This window comes from Dama dama, chromosome 25 (assembly GCF_033118175.1).
Source record: "Dama dama isolate Ldn47 chromosome 25, ASM3311817v1, whole genome shotgun sequence".
Classification (NCBI taxonomy): Eukaryota; Metazoa; Chordata; class Mammalia; order Artiodactyla; family Cervidae; genus Dama; species Dama dama.
In genome coordinates this window covers 22,102,866-22,117,297 of record NC_083705.1, presented here as the reverse complement: position 1 = coordinate 22,117,297, position 14,432 = coordinate 22,102,866, and the positions used below count along the sequence as shown (strand labels likewise).

Genomic DNA, 14,432 nt, shown 5'->3' with positions numbered 1-14,432 from the left:
CATTTTAATTAGAATAAGTTAGAAAAATAAAATAAATTGTTAAAATTACTCTGATATCAATAACTTGATCCCTTCTTGATTCAGGGCATAAGTTATTTCAAATATTGCCTTTTGTAGCCTCCTTATTAACAAATCTTAAGACTTTTAACGTGGATCTGATTTCAGTGACTTATTTTTAGGAGGGCTGTTAGTTTTGGCAGTAGTTGAGGGTCAAGTTATATAGTATGCTTTATAGATTAAATCTGTATTTTGAATTGCACTAGATAATGAGTGAGCAGCCTAGTGTAAATGAAGAAATATTGAAATAGTATTTCACCTGAGTTACGGAAGCCACTCTGCCATGACAAGGCTGTAATCCATGAAGGGATTACTATCCTTTAGTAACTTCTCCATTTGATATTCTCAGTGGTGCATAATTAGAATATTTGTGATAAAACTTGAATGGATTTCTGTCTAAAAATTTATTTTACTTCACAGGAATATATTTTTGGGAGAGACCTTTTCCAGTTATATCAGCGTCCATAATGATAGCAATCAAGTTGTAAAAGATATATTGGTTAAAGTAAGTGGCATTCTTTTTGGGGATAATTTTTTTTTTTACTTTTTAATTTCTATTCTTATGTTTTGAGACTTCATTAAAATACATGTTTGATACTGACTTTTTAATTGTTATTAACAGCAAGCGTTAATTGAAAACCCTAAGTTATAAGATATGCTATGCATAGAATCATTATTCCTTACCCTCAAAGTTTGTGATAGCTTGGATGAGAAAATATATCAAAGGTAACTAGCGCTTAAATTTCTGTTAATGATTTATGATTAACATAATAAAGTTTGAAAGAGGAAAGATCATCACTGGAGATTGCATCATTCGGGAAGGGCTATTGAAGGAGAGGGAACACAAGGTCTTGAAAGAATGGCAGGGTTTACAAGAAAAGAGAGAAGAGGGGCATGGTGATTGGAAGCAGAAACATAGGAATATGTAATGTATTCTTGTAGCAGTGAACAGAATTCACTTAGTAAGAGCAAGTAAGGTTGTGCAGATAGATAGGTAGAAACCATACAGTAAGTGAACATCTTAAAAGCCAGACTAAGGCTGAGGTTATTTTAAGACAGTGTGCAATCAGTGGAAACTTTTGAGCAGAGATTGGTGTTGGAAGGCTGACACGAAAGCATTGTATGGGATGGTTTGTAGGAAATAAGCCAGTTAGAAGAATCTTACAGTTTTGAGAATCAAGAGCTAGAATATGCTAGCTCAGTTAAACACCTTGGATATATTCACAAAGAGAAAGAGCATGAAAAAGAAAAAAATTCATTGTCAAATCTGTATTCACATGGCATTTATAATAACAATACTAATACATACCCCACTTTGAAGTCCCTGCATTAAGAAGTATTAGGTTAGAATTTACTGCAGAAAGCTTGCTAACTGATTTTTTTTTAAACAAAATCTTTTTAAAAGTCTTAGCTCTTACAGACAAAACCACTGCCACTCCCCATGACTTAATGTGATCTTTGCTTTCTATGTATTTTTCTTGACATTTGCCTTGAAGTTTTATCATAATTTCATTCATTATTTGACAAACATTTATTAATTGCCTACTGTGTGCCAGGCTCTGTGTTATAGTGGTAAAGAAGAGAAGACATCCCTTTTTAAATCCTGTTCATCCAAAAACCAATTTGGAGCATGAAACCTACCCTGTAATTGTATTCCCCTTCCTCAAGCCAGCCAGCCATTCCTCCTTTACTCTGTATTATCTTCCCCAAACATTTAAATTCCATAGGAACAGAGATTTTGGTCTCTTGTGTTCACTGCTTTATCTCCAATTCCTGGAAAAGTCCTGATGGTAATTAGGAAATAAATGTTAAGTGCAGCAGTTATAACATGGAAAAGGAAAAAGGTAAAAGTGTTTAGCTATATATATAATGCATACTGTAGTTATGATTAATGTTTAACAGATAACACATAAGGAAACAAATTGGACAGAAAGCCCATGGGTTTGACTGTTGTTTTTTTCTTCCCCTCCTCCTTTAATGCCTAAAATGTTAAAGAATTCTGAATCTTAGTTTCATTTCTTATTAGTTGTATAACCTATGGGGAGTTGTTCTTTCTGTGTTCTTTCACTTGTATGTAAAACAGGGATGGTACAATTACATGCTTCAGGGTTTATTCAGTCACTAACTTGTGTCCCACTATTTGCGACGACCCAAGGACTGCAGGACACCAGGCTTCCGTGTCCTTCACTACCTCTTGGAATTTGCTCAAACTCATGTCCATTGATGGAGAAGGCAATGGCAACCCACTCCAGCACTCTTGCCTGGAGAATCCCATGGACGGAGGAGCCTGATGGGCTGCAGTCCATGGGGTCACGAAGAGTCGGACATGACTGAGCAACTTCACTTTCACTTTTCACTTTCATGCATTGGAGAAGGAAATGGCAACCCACTCCAGTGTTCTTACCTGGAGAATCCCAGGGACGGGGGAGCCTGGTGGGCTGCCGTCTATGGGGTCGCACAGAGTCGGACACAACTGAAGCGACTTAGCAGCAGCAGCAGCATGTCCATTGATTCAGTGATGCGATCCAAACATCTCATTGTCTGTTGCCACCTTTTCCTCCTACCCACGATCTTTCCCATCATCAGGGTCTTTTCCATTGAGCCAGCTCTTTGCATCAGGTGGCCAAAGTATTGGTGCTTCAGCTTCAGTCATCAGTTCTTCCTAAATGAATATTCAGGGTTGATTTCCTTGAGAATTGATTGGTTTGATCTTGCTGTCCAAGGGATTCTCAAGAGTCTTCTCCAGTACCACAGCTTGAAAGCATCAATTCTGCATTCAGCCTTCTTCATGGTCCAACTCTCACATCTGTACCTGAGTACTAGAAAAACCATAGCTTTGACTGTACGGACCTTTGTCAACAAACTGATGTCTCTGCTTTTTTAATACGCTGTCTAGGTTTGTCATAACTTTTCTTCCAAGAAGTAAGCATCTTTTTAATTTCATGGCTACAGTCACCATCTGCAGTGATTTTGGAGCCCAAGAAAATAAAATCTGCCACTGTTTCCATTTTCTCCCCATCTATTTGCCATGAAGTAATGGGACCAGATGCCATGATTGTAGTTTTTAGAATGTTGAGTTTTAAGCCAGCTTTTTTACTTTCTTCTTTCACCTTAAGCAAGAGACTCTTTAGTTTCTCTTCACTTTCTGCCATTAGGGTGGTATCATCTGCATATCTGATGTTGTTGACATTTTTCACAGCAATCTTGATTCCATCTTGTGATTGCCCTAGCCTGGCATTTCACATGATGTACTCTGCATATAAGTTAAATAAACAGGGTGACAGTATACACCTTGATGTACTCCTTTTCCAATTTTGAACCATTCTGGTGTTCCATGTCTGGTTCTAACTGTTGCTTCTTGACATGCATACAGATTTCTCAGGAGGCAGATCAGGTGGTCTGGTATTCCCATCTCTTTAAGAATTTTCCAGTTTGTTGTGATCCACATGGTCAAAGGCTTTAGCGTAGTCAATGAAGCAGATGTAAATGTTTTTCTGGCATTCCCTTGCTTTTTTTATGTCCAACGGATGTTGGCAATTTGATCTCTGTTTCCTCTGCCTTTTCTAAATCCAGCTTGTACATCGGAAAGGTCTCAGTTCACATACTGTTGAAGCTTGTAGCAGGCATCAAATGAGTAATGTGCTTAAAACAGGGCCTTGCACATGGTAGGGGCCCAATAAATGTGAGCTACTATTACTGTTTAGTAACTGAATATAATAACAAAAGAGAGGGATATAATAAATATCCCACTTTGAAGTGCCTGCATTAAGAATGTTAGGTTAGAATTTACTGCCAAAAACTTAACTGAATTTTTTTAAACAAAATCTTTTTAAAAGTCTTAGCTCTTAAAGACAAAACCACTTCCACTCCCTGTGACTTAATGTGACCTTTGCTTTATCTGTATTTTTCTTGACATTTGCCTTGAAATTTTATCATAATTTCATTATTTGACAAGCTTTTATTAATTACTTACTGTGTGCCAGGCACCATGTTATAGCAGTGAAGAAGAGAAGACAAGAGGTTCCTACCTCAATAGACCTTACATTTTTGGTAGAGGAGATGGAAGGAAACAGGTGGACAAAAAATCATAAGGTAATTATAGATGGTAATAAATGTTACAAAAGAAATTAGCAGGGAATATGGTAGAAAGTAACTTAGTGGGGGCAGGTTGCTAAGTTAGAGAAACTGGTTCTTTCTTAGTTGATGACTTGAATGTTGATCTCTACTTCTACGAATCAGTTGGTTTCTGACATCTAATGTTGTTTTGAATGACTGTTTACCTTTTAGTGCTATATACTAACACATGTGTACACATCTGTATATATTCCTGTAATATCCATCTGTATATATATATAACTTTTAAAACCATAGGTTCATATGGATGCCCCAAATTCCAGTCCAGTACCAAAGGTTTCATTGTAGCCTTCTCACTTTTCTTATTGTACTTTTTTGTCTCCAAAGATCAGAAACCTGTTTCTTGCTACCCATAATGTGTATATTTTTTGTTTAATCCTGGTATACAAATAGAAGTTTTAGAATTGCTAGTCTACATGTACCCCTGCCAAAAAGCACATGTTCAAGAGTAAAACATTTGTGTGCCATTATTTTTGTTTTTAGTTTTTATTTGCCAAACTTAGATTGGTTCTTACTTTTTCTTTACTCTTGGTGTGGTTGGTTTCATTTGCAGTAGAGTTAGGTTCATTTGATGCTGTATGGATTCCATTTTGGATTTCCCCCCAACTTCATGGCTGATTTTATTTATTTTTAGGTGTGCGTTTGTCTGAACCATTACTCTTTTCTAAGCATCAGAGAAATGTGACATCTATACAGAGAGATGTGTACAGAGAAGTGCTGCTGTCCTTTCATCCCTACTGCTTTGTTCCTGTTCCCCTGTTCCTTCTACCCATGCTCACCCACAGCCTGTAGGTAACCAAGTTCACTTGTATTTTATTCTCTCTTTCTTTCAAGGCTGATCTTCAGACAAGTTCTCAGCGTTTGAATCTTTCAGCCTCTAACGCTGCAGTGGCCGAACTTAAACCCGATTGTTGTATTGATGATGTCATACACCATGAAGTAAAGGAAATTGGAACACACATGTAAGAATTAATTTTACTACATTTCAAAGGCTTTTACTTATAAAAGGCTTTATTTGAAATTTTTGCTTTATTTCCACTTATTATCAAGCCTGAAAAACTACTTCAGAAGGAGTTTTATGTGCCATGTTTATATGTTTGCCAGAAACAGACTTTAAACAAAATATTTATTGTGTAAGGGAAAAAAAAATCTTCATTTATCTGTAGTTTTATTTTTGCATCTGCAATCTGACTGAAAAGTAAAAATCCATGCTGCAAACCTTTAAAACCCAGGTGGTACTCTTTTGGAATGCTAACAACTGATGTTAATAACATTTATTTTTAAATTCACAGCTTTTCAGTTCTGGGTTTAACTATATAAATACACTCTATCCTGAGAGTTCAAAAGTAGTGAACCAAAATAAAACAAACTATGAGGGAAAAAGAAATGTCAAATTCTGTATCCCTGGCGTGTGTAGGTATTTGAATGTGAATGCTCTGTTTTTCTTTGAGAGGCGAAAATGAACATTTCAGAGCCACCTAAAGTAATTTTAGACTTCTGTATCTGCCTTACCACTCCCAAATATAGTTGATTCACAAAGTCCTATTCTTGTTAATTATCTCTCAGCAGCCTCTCTCCATCTCTTGTTACATCACCATTTCTGTTTCTCTTTCTTGTGTTATAGAAGTACATATGATATTGTCTATCATTTAATTCATTTTAGTGACAGGCTCTGTTTAGGCACTTTTTGAAATATATTCTGGGCTTCCTTGGTGGCTCAAACCGTAAAGAGTCTGCCCGCAATGCAGGAAACCCAGGTTCGATTCCTGGGTCTGAAAGATCCTCTGGAGAAGAGAGTGACAATTCACTCCAGTTTGCTTGCCTGGAGAATCCCATGAACAGAGGAGGCAATCCATGGGATCGCGTCAAGTTGGACATGACTGAGCAACTAACACTAATATATATTCTGTGGTTGGTATAAGTTTTGGTGTCAGATTTTCTGGAATTCAGATGTTAGCTCAATGCTTTATTTAACTATGTGATCTTGAATCAGTCACCTGACACTTCAGTGCCCTTAGGAAATTCTGACTTTATGTAGGTTTTGCAGAGCTCTCCATACCTAATCCTTACCAAATACTCTAGTTCCACCTTTCGTCATACTTTGCTCCCGCTTGACACTGCAGTTATGTTGGATTCTTTTACCTCCACAACTTGAAATGTATTCTTCTCTTATAAAGGAATGCCTGTGTCATTTTGTTTAGTTTAATTCTACTTCTTCAAATATTTTTCTATGTCTTTTGTACTTGAAATCACTCACTGAGTGCCTGCTGATCTCATTAAAGTATGAATTGCACAAAGTTGGCTGTATCCTCGGAATTTAGCAGAGAAATAATGGTCAACACTTGTTGAAATTGAGTTTATTGAAACGATAATAAAAGTGTAAAATCCCCATTTTACAGAAAATGAGACTCTTGTAGAATTAAATATCTGGTAAATAATGACATGGAGCTCAAATCTAGCTTCAAAATCTGTACTTTGTTTCCAACCGTGAGCACTAGGAGAGCAGGTATCGAGTTTTGATCAACTCTAAATCCCTAGCACCTAGTTTAGTACTAGGTACAAATATAAAAGAGAAATTAAATTACCTATAATGTCACCACCTAGCATAACCACTATTAAAATAACTGGTATACTTCAGTCTTTTTATGTGCATATATAAGAGATATGTATAAGTAAATAATATTTTATAAAATTTTGATAAAATTATCTATGGCTTAATCTTTTTTAATGCACTAAAAACATTTTCCCACTTGAGTCAGTAGTTTTTGAAAAGATTCTTCTTAAAGTGATTTTATCTACACACTTGGACCATGTACTGTAATTTGTTTACTTACTCTGATGTTAAACTTTAGATTATTTCTACCTGTTCAGTGTTATAAATAACACAGTGATGAACACCTTAATATTTCCTGTGATAGATTGCTTCAAATGGGTTTACTATAGGAGCATATAAACATTTTTAAGACTCCTTTCCTGAAGGATTGTTTTCTCAATTTTTATAACCAGTAGCAGTATAAAGAGAGTCAGTTTCTCTAAACCCTCAACAACCCTGTTATTTCTTGGAAAGAATTTTTGCCAGATCCTAAGATGGGGAAAAATCTTACCTCATTATTGTAATTTCTTTTTTTTTCTTTTTTTGTAATTTGTTTCTTTGACTACTTGTAAGGGTGAATATTTTCACATTTTTGTTAGTAAATCATGGTACTGGGATATATATATATTCTTTTCTCCTATTTTGAGTGAGATATTAACGTTATTCCTACAAAGCTTGATATTGTTAGAAGCCTTTTATCCCAATATGTTGTCCTTTTTTAAATTTTCTTTTAGTGTCTTTGATTTATCCAGTTTGTAAATTTGTAGAGGTCATCCTTTCCATTGGATTAAATTAAAAAGGCTTTCCTCATCTTGGAATTTTTAAAAAATTTGTATTTTCTTCTAGTTTATGTGAACTTATTTTTAATATTCAACTGTTTAGTTACCCTGGTATTTATTTTGGATCATGCTTCACTTTTTGAAGAAAAAGTTTCTGACTTCCGGCTTTAAAAATGGTGTATCTTATTTTACTAATCATAGCTTTCTTGTTCATGGAATTATATCTATATCTACTGAAACTTTTTTTCCTGCTCTAGGCTCATTTGACTACACTTTCACGTCATTGGTATATTTTCCAGATTTGTTGATAAGAGTTGAAATGTAGTAGATTAACTATTGAGAAACAAAATTGAAAATGATTCAGAAATCATTAATACATCTTTCTGTTTCAGCTTGGTGTGTGCAGTGAGTTACACAACTCAGGGTGGAGAAAAAATGTATTTTAGAAAATTCTTCAAGTTTCAGGTATTAAATCTGATGGTGGTAAATTGTGTATAGATGCCTTCCCCCTGCCACCCCCGCCCCCAGGAAATTACACCTATTTATCTGCAGTAAAAACAGACTCCAAACAAAGCAAATACCCTAATGTTTTTGAATTTGTCATGTTACTAGCAATCTAAAGTCAGACTAAGTTAAATGAAAACAGAGAAATTATCATTGGCAGTATAATGTTTTTATTTAAAAAAAAAATTGTTTGGTTTTCATGCCTTGACAAAACGCAAGAATTCAGAAGATGGATAAAATGACTGGAAAGTCCAGACAAAATAAGTGTAAATAATATCAGATTTCTAAAGACATATTTAAATGATTATTGATTTGGGTTAAGTGGACCAAGCTTCCTTCAGAGAAATCATGAGTCACTGAAATTGCAGTTAGAAGTTTTTATTTATACACAGTTTTCAAAGTCCATAATCAAAGAATAATTTAAAACCACTGTTTTAACATATCTGTGTGTATAGATAGGGAAATAAGATGACCATATACAGTTATGTAGATCTAGATATGACACTATATATATTTTTCATTCCTCTGTATGTGGAAGAAAAAGTACTATCGATAGGAAGAAAAAAATTGCTATTGCTTTGTTGTTATTGCTTTTGTTATCACTCATCTCTTTAAGATTTTGCATGCCTTTTAAAAGAAAATAACAGGTTTGATTGCTTATTTTGATATAGAGAAAAATACACAAACATATATGTGTTCAGTTTAGCAAATACTGTGAAGGACAAATCCATATAACTCATGTAATTGTCACCCAGTCAAGAAATTATGGTAGCTTTTTTTAAAGATGCCTTTGGGATTGTTTTTGTTTGTTTTTGTTTTTACAAGAATATTGCATACCCATTTGAAAAGTCTATTACAATTAAAATTGGAAAATGCCTTTGACAAGCTTAAACCCAAGATTTAAAACAAATAAGCAAAATAAATGGTCAAATGATAATAATCTTCTTTGATTGGTATGCTTTATTCAACTAGGTTCTCAAACCATTGGATGTGAAAACCAAATTTTACAATGCAGAGGTAAGTGTTGAGCACTTAATGGGATTTCATGTTCAACATTAAGGTCTTACCTGACTAAAATTCTCATGTATTATACTTCTTTTCATATCAGAGTAAATTGCTGATATGACTACAAATTACTTGTGAAAAATGAGCATAAACTTAAATCACAAGTGATTAATTTCACTGCAGATCTCTTTTAATCTGCTATTTTCAATTTCATGGAATCAATATGCCTTGATTTTTATTCTCATTAACTTTGAGGCTTTTACCTCCTTTCATTAAATGACGACCCTGTGCTTCCATTTAATAGTTGTTCCTGTCTAAAAACATTAGCAAAACTGTTAAATATTTATAAATGTGGTTGTGATATTATAAAAATCGAAGTATTAAATCTAAACCTTTGAAAAATATTTAATATTTATATAGAAAAATATTAAGTAGAACTCAATACATTAAATTCTTTGTCCTGAAAAGTCAGTGTGAGATTGCTAAGTTTAGTGAATGATTTGAACGTCTCCTTAGGAGAAACAAATTTGGCAAAAATATAGAAAGGAGTAACTTTTAGAATAGAAGATTATCTTCTGTCCTAACAAAAGATATAGAATAGCATTTGTCATAAGGAAAAGTTTTTATTGCTTGAATTTCTTTTACAAAATTCTATTTTATTCTGGTATCTAGAATTCCGGAAAAAACAGATTTCCTAATGGGCCTCTTACCCCTGTAAAATCATGTGTTTCAGATCATAATGATAAACTCAGAGATATTCAAATACAGCATTTTGAAATGCACATTATGTCTGTTACTCCAAAACCAGGTGATAAGAAATTTGTAGTCACATGTCAAATTTGATAATATTATTTTTACCATCAGCATCTCAGAGTTTGTATTCACTATAAAGTTTGTGCTACAGCTGGGCATACTAAAACATCTAAGATAAGGAACCTAACCTTGAAGTAAAAACCTATCAGGAGAAAAGAAAAAAGTGCATAAAATAAAAAAGTTACTAGTATAGTGTATAGTGAGACTAGAGAGACTGGTACAAAAAGATGTGATACAGGAACTCTGGGAATGAGATTTTGGAGTAGTCTTAAGAAAGCTTCATAGTCAAGAAAGAGAACTGCCTCAGAGTCTAGAAGTAATAGGTGCTGGAAATGTAGTGTCAGAGCAGTGAAGGCATTCAAAGCAGAGTTGCAAGTGGAACATTGAATATGTAGTGAAGTGTATACATATCAGTATTTGATGGGAGGATTCAGTCTCATCAAGGAGATTATTAGATGTTTAAAGAGTTGATGTTTCTTTGTGGGGAGGGATAGGAGGATTGGGATAATACATATTTGTTCTACCTTTCTTTGTTATTAACAATATATCATTGATTAATTACAGTATAGCTCTGTACTTAAATAGTCTTAATTTATTATTTTGCTGGGAAAGATTTCATTCATAGTATGAGGGGAGACTGGTAACTATTATATTAGAAAAAGTAGTTTGGAAAATTAAAAACAAATATGTAGGTGGGTCTTTTTTTCCTGTAATCGGTTCCCAGGAAAGCACATACTAAACTATTTTTAAGTTTTCTTTGTTGAAATATAGTGGTACATGAGGGTACTTGTCAAGTAGTTTTATCACACCAATATTATGGGTGAATTGCAATTTTTTTTTAAATTGCTAATAATTCCATAAATAACATAAAAGTAACATACTCCCCAAGAAGAAAGGAAGAAACCCACAATTCTACCACAGCAAAAAGTAATTGGTTCTTCATTAAACAGTTTTCTCTTTCATGTATATTTCTCTTCCATTTATATATAATATTCTGTTCTTATAGTAACAATTTTGCTTCTTCAGTTAACATTAAATATAGACATAATCTTTAATGTAGACTTTGCCAACCAACTTCAGCTAAAAAATTTTCATAAAATTCTGAACTTTTGAAAGTGACATTTCTTTAAAAATGAGAAGTGAGCAAATAGCATTTAGGATCTTTCTAATATATTTGGTATTACCTACTAGGTAAACTAATTCTGTCCTGCCTGTAGCATAAAGCAGATTCTATTAACCCCAACTAGGAAATTTGGGAGTTAGTTAAGCACACTAGTATCAATAGTTTATTACACTATTCCATAGACCTTACGTGACAACTATTGTTAGCCCCACATTTGTCACAAACATGTTTTTTTATGCTGCATCTAAAAATTTTAATACTATGTGCATCACCAAAAGGAAAACAAGTTTTGTGAGAAACTTTGTTGTAGTCTTCTAAAATAAGAAAGCTTTGCTAGGAAAAAAAATGACATAAGAAGCTAGGCTTCAAACCTTTGGTCACCTGCTGAGTACAGTGCTCTGTGCCAGGTATGGAGGAGAAATAAATATAAACTGAACATCTTCCCTATCCTCATAGCACTTAGATGTAGTGGAGGAGACATAACAGTGCTTCCCTGGGGGCTCAGATGGTAAAGAGTCTGCCTGCAGTGCAGGAGACCCAGGTTCAATCACCTGGGTGGGGAAGATCCCCTGGAGAAGGAAATGGCAACCCATTCCAGTATTCTCGCCTGGAAAACCTCAGGGACAGAGGAGCCTGGTGGGCTACGATCCATGGGGTCACATGACTGAAGTGACTTAGCACTTGATATGACTTCATATCACAGTGTATGCACCCCCACCCACCCTGATCATGAAGTGTACTTATACTCTGGGAACACAGGTGAAAAATGATTTCCAGCTTGATGTTTGATGAAAGAGCTGACATTTGAGATGGCCCTTGGGAAATAAGTAACTTTAGCTATATGTATATATATATATGAAAAGAAGACGAACTATGAAACTGTTAACTCTCAATTGTTTGATGGTCTAGTTCAGCATTCCCTAAGTGTAAGATCCCATTATTAGATAAATTTAGAAGAAGCTATACAGTATCTGTCCTGACTGTGGCAGATATTTGTATACCCATCCTAAGTAATCTATGAAGAATTACAAAGTGGGTAAGAATTTAAAGAATTAGAAAGGCATGGGATATGCCTCTCTCCCCCAGGATATGCCCTTGAATATTGCTCCTGTTTAAGTGCCCACCTGCAGTGTTCTTCTCTATTCATTTAACCTTAGCAGTTTCACCTTTTTAGAAAAATGATTTGTCATATTTCTTTGTGTTGCTTTCTGTTTACGTCCTTGTTTTACTAATGCTGTCTTGTTTAGTAAATTTAAAAAATGCAGAAATGCATTTTATTTTAAAGTTATTCTTTTCCTTTAACATTTAATCTGATTTTTCTAATTTTTCTTTTTATTTTTCCATTAGAGTGACCTCAGTTCTGTGGTAATTTGATTTTTTATTATAAATTTATATGCTTTCCTTACTTACCACTTTTTGACTTTGCTTAATTAATCTCTCCATACAAACATAGTGGAAAAACAAAGTTAGTTCTGAATATACTTATATGACTTTGAAAATATGTATATAATTTGTACTTTTTATATTGATTGTCTTATCATATGAGAAAATATTCATCAAAGATTAAATTGTCATATTGAAACAATTATATTCTTATTTTAGTGTGTTTTTCTGTAGATATTTTTTAAGAGGCCTTGTTAGCCTTGTTTAAATAGCCTTCAAATTATCAACATCTTAACAAAATATCCTGTGATCCTTCACGTCTTTGAATGAACTGTGTAGTTGAAATTCATCTTCAAATGCACAGTGGTTTTAGTCTTAATTCTGGGTCAGGTGAAGATGGCCCTTTAACAGCAAACTGAAGAAAATTAAATTTTCCCAAGTTGGTTAAAATCATATTTTCAAATTTCTGTTTAATATAAGCAACATTTGCTTATAACATATCATATACACAATAAAAACTGCCTTAGCACTGAATTCTTAAATTTTTATATGTCAAGTAACTCTATACTAACTGTTCAAACTAACTTAATTTTCCATTATGCTGCTTGTTTTTCCTTTCATTTTATCTAAGCTCTTCTAAACTTAAGCAGAAATTGAATTTTTAAATTTGAAATGTGGGTCTATGGTTATTTTTTTTTTAAGCAATGGATTGATGGGATATATTTACTTTTTGTTTTTTTGAGAAAAAAATTACAAAAGGCCTTTGAATGTGTACCTTCTTTTAAACTGATAAATCATTGTATTTCTATTTTATTAGGACACATGTACCCAGGACAAAAGAATCTGTTTTGTTTTAGATAATAATATATTAAATTATAACTCCATCATTATATTTTTGCAAATAATTTCCATTTTTCTAGATTTAGTGTTAAAAAAGCTAAGTGCCAACATTTTTTGGTCATAGTTTATTTTGTTTTATTTCTGCATATATATATTACTATGAAACTTTTGAATAAAGTAATTCTAGAATATCCTTAGTATACCATTTTATATGTAAATTTGTATCAAAAAAGAGGCAAGTTGTCTGTTATCCTATTTATATACCCCCCAAAATAACACAATAGCATAAAAGGAAGAATGTTTAGCATAATTAGGGAATTTTAAAAATTATGTAAAAGTACGTATGTAAATTACCCCATGATTGAAATACTGCTGTATCTGTCAGTAAGACTACAAAGTACCTTTTCTTTGATTTAAAAACTCAAAGATTTCAAGTATAATTCACTTTTTTTTTTTGCCCTAAATATACACTTAATGAACTGGGAAATCACTAACGAACACTATAATAATTGCTTTATAAAGTTAAATCCTATAAGATTATAAAATAGATTATTCACTATACTATCTAATTTGAAATAATATGAAAATTAAATTATGCTGTAATATTATAACAAAGACCTAATTATCTTAACACATTTCTGAAATGCTAAGTGCACAGGTATATTCATTATCCTAGATTGCATTTTCACATTTTAATGACTTACCAGAAAATTTAGGATATATGTGAATGAAATTCCAGTTAAACATTTTTGGATGTCAGTACAAAAATATTATAGTTATCCCCCATCCATTGTTTGATAACTTATCAGTTGACTAACACTTCACTTTGCCCCTGTTAATTATGTTAGGATAAAGATTTCTTTTCTTGCATTAATTATGATAACTTTGATTTGCAGGCATGAACTAATCACATTTATGGTTAATGTTTTTTCTTCATATAAATCAGATATTGTTGTTGAGGTAAATACTTTAAACACCATCATCCTTTGGTGGATTTTTTTTTCAGACTGATGAAGTATTTCTTGAAGCCCAGATTCAGAATATTACAACCTCACCCATGTTTATGGAGAAGGTTTCACTGGAGCCATCTATAATGTACAATGTAGCAGAATTAAATTCAGTCAACCAAGCTGGAGAATGGTAAATATGAATTGTGAACTGTTTATTTTTATTTTAAAAGACATGAACTTTTCTATCATTG

At 33.3% G+C, this 14,432-nt stretch overlaps 1 protein-coding gene across 4 annotated transcripts in view; it reads left to right on the top strand.

The window, feature by feature from the left end:
• TRAPPC13 (trafficking protein particle complex subunit 13) overlaps positions 1 to 14,432 on the top strand; it is a 32,565-nt gene that overhangs the window by 11,225 nt on the left and 6,908 nt on the right. For 2 of the 4 annotated variants that reach the window (XM_061129673.1, XM_061129672.1), the window contains exons 4-9: positions 478 to 562; positions 5,026 to 5,153; positions 7,956 to 8,028; positions 9,040 to 9,084; positions 12,356 to 12,373; positions 14,238 to 14,371. In XM_061129673.1, the coding sequence (XP_060985656.1) occupies positions 478 to 562; positions 5,026 to 5,153; positions 7,956 to 8,028; positions 9,040 to 9,084; positions 12,356 to 12,373; positions 14,238 to 14,371 (483 nt within the window). The remainder of the gene's footprint in view (positions 1 to 477; positions 563 to 5,025; positions 5,154 to 7,955; positions 8,029 to 9,039; positions 9,085 to 12,355; positions 12,374 to 14,237; positions 14,372 to 14,432) is intronic. The other 2 variants (XM_061129676.1, XM_061129674.1) reach the window with 1 other exon arrangement.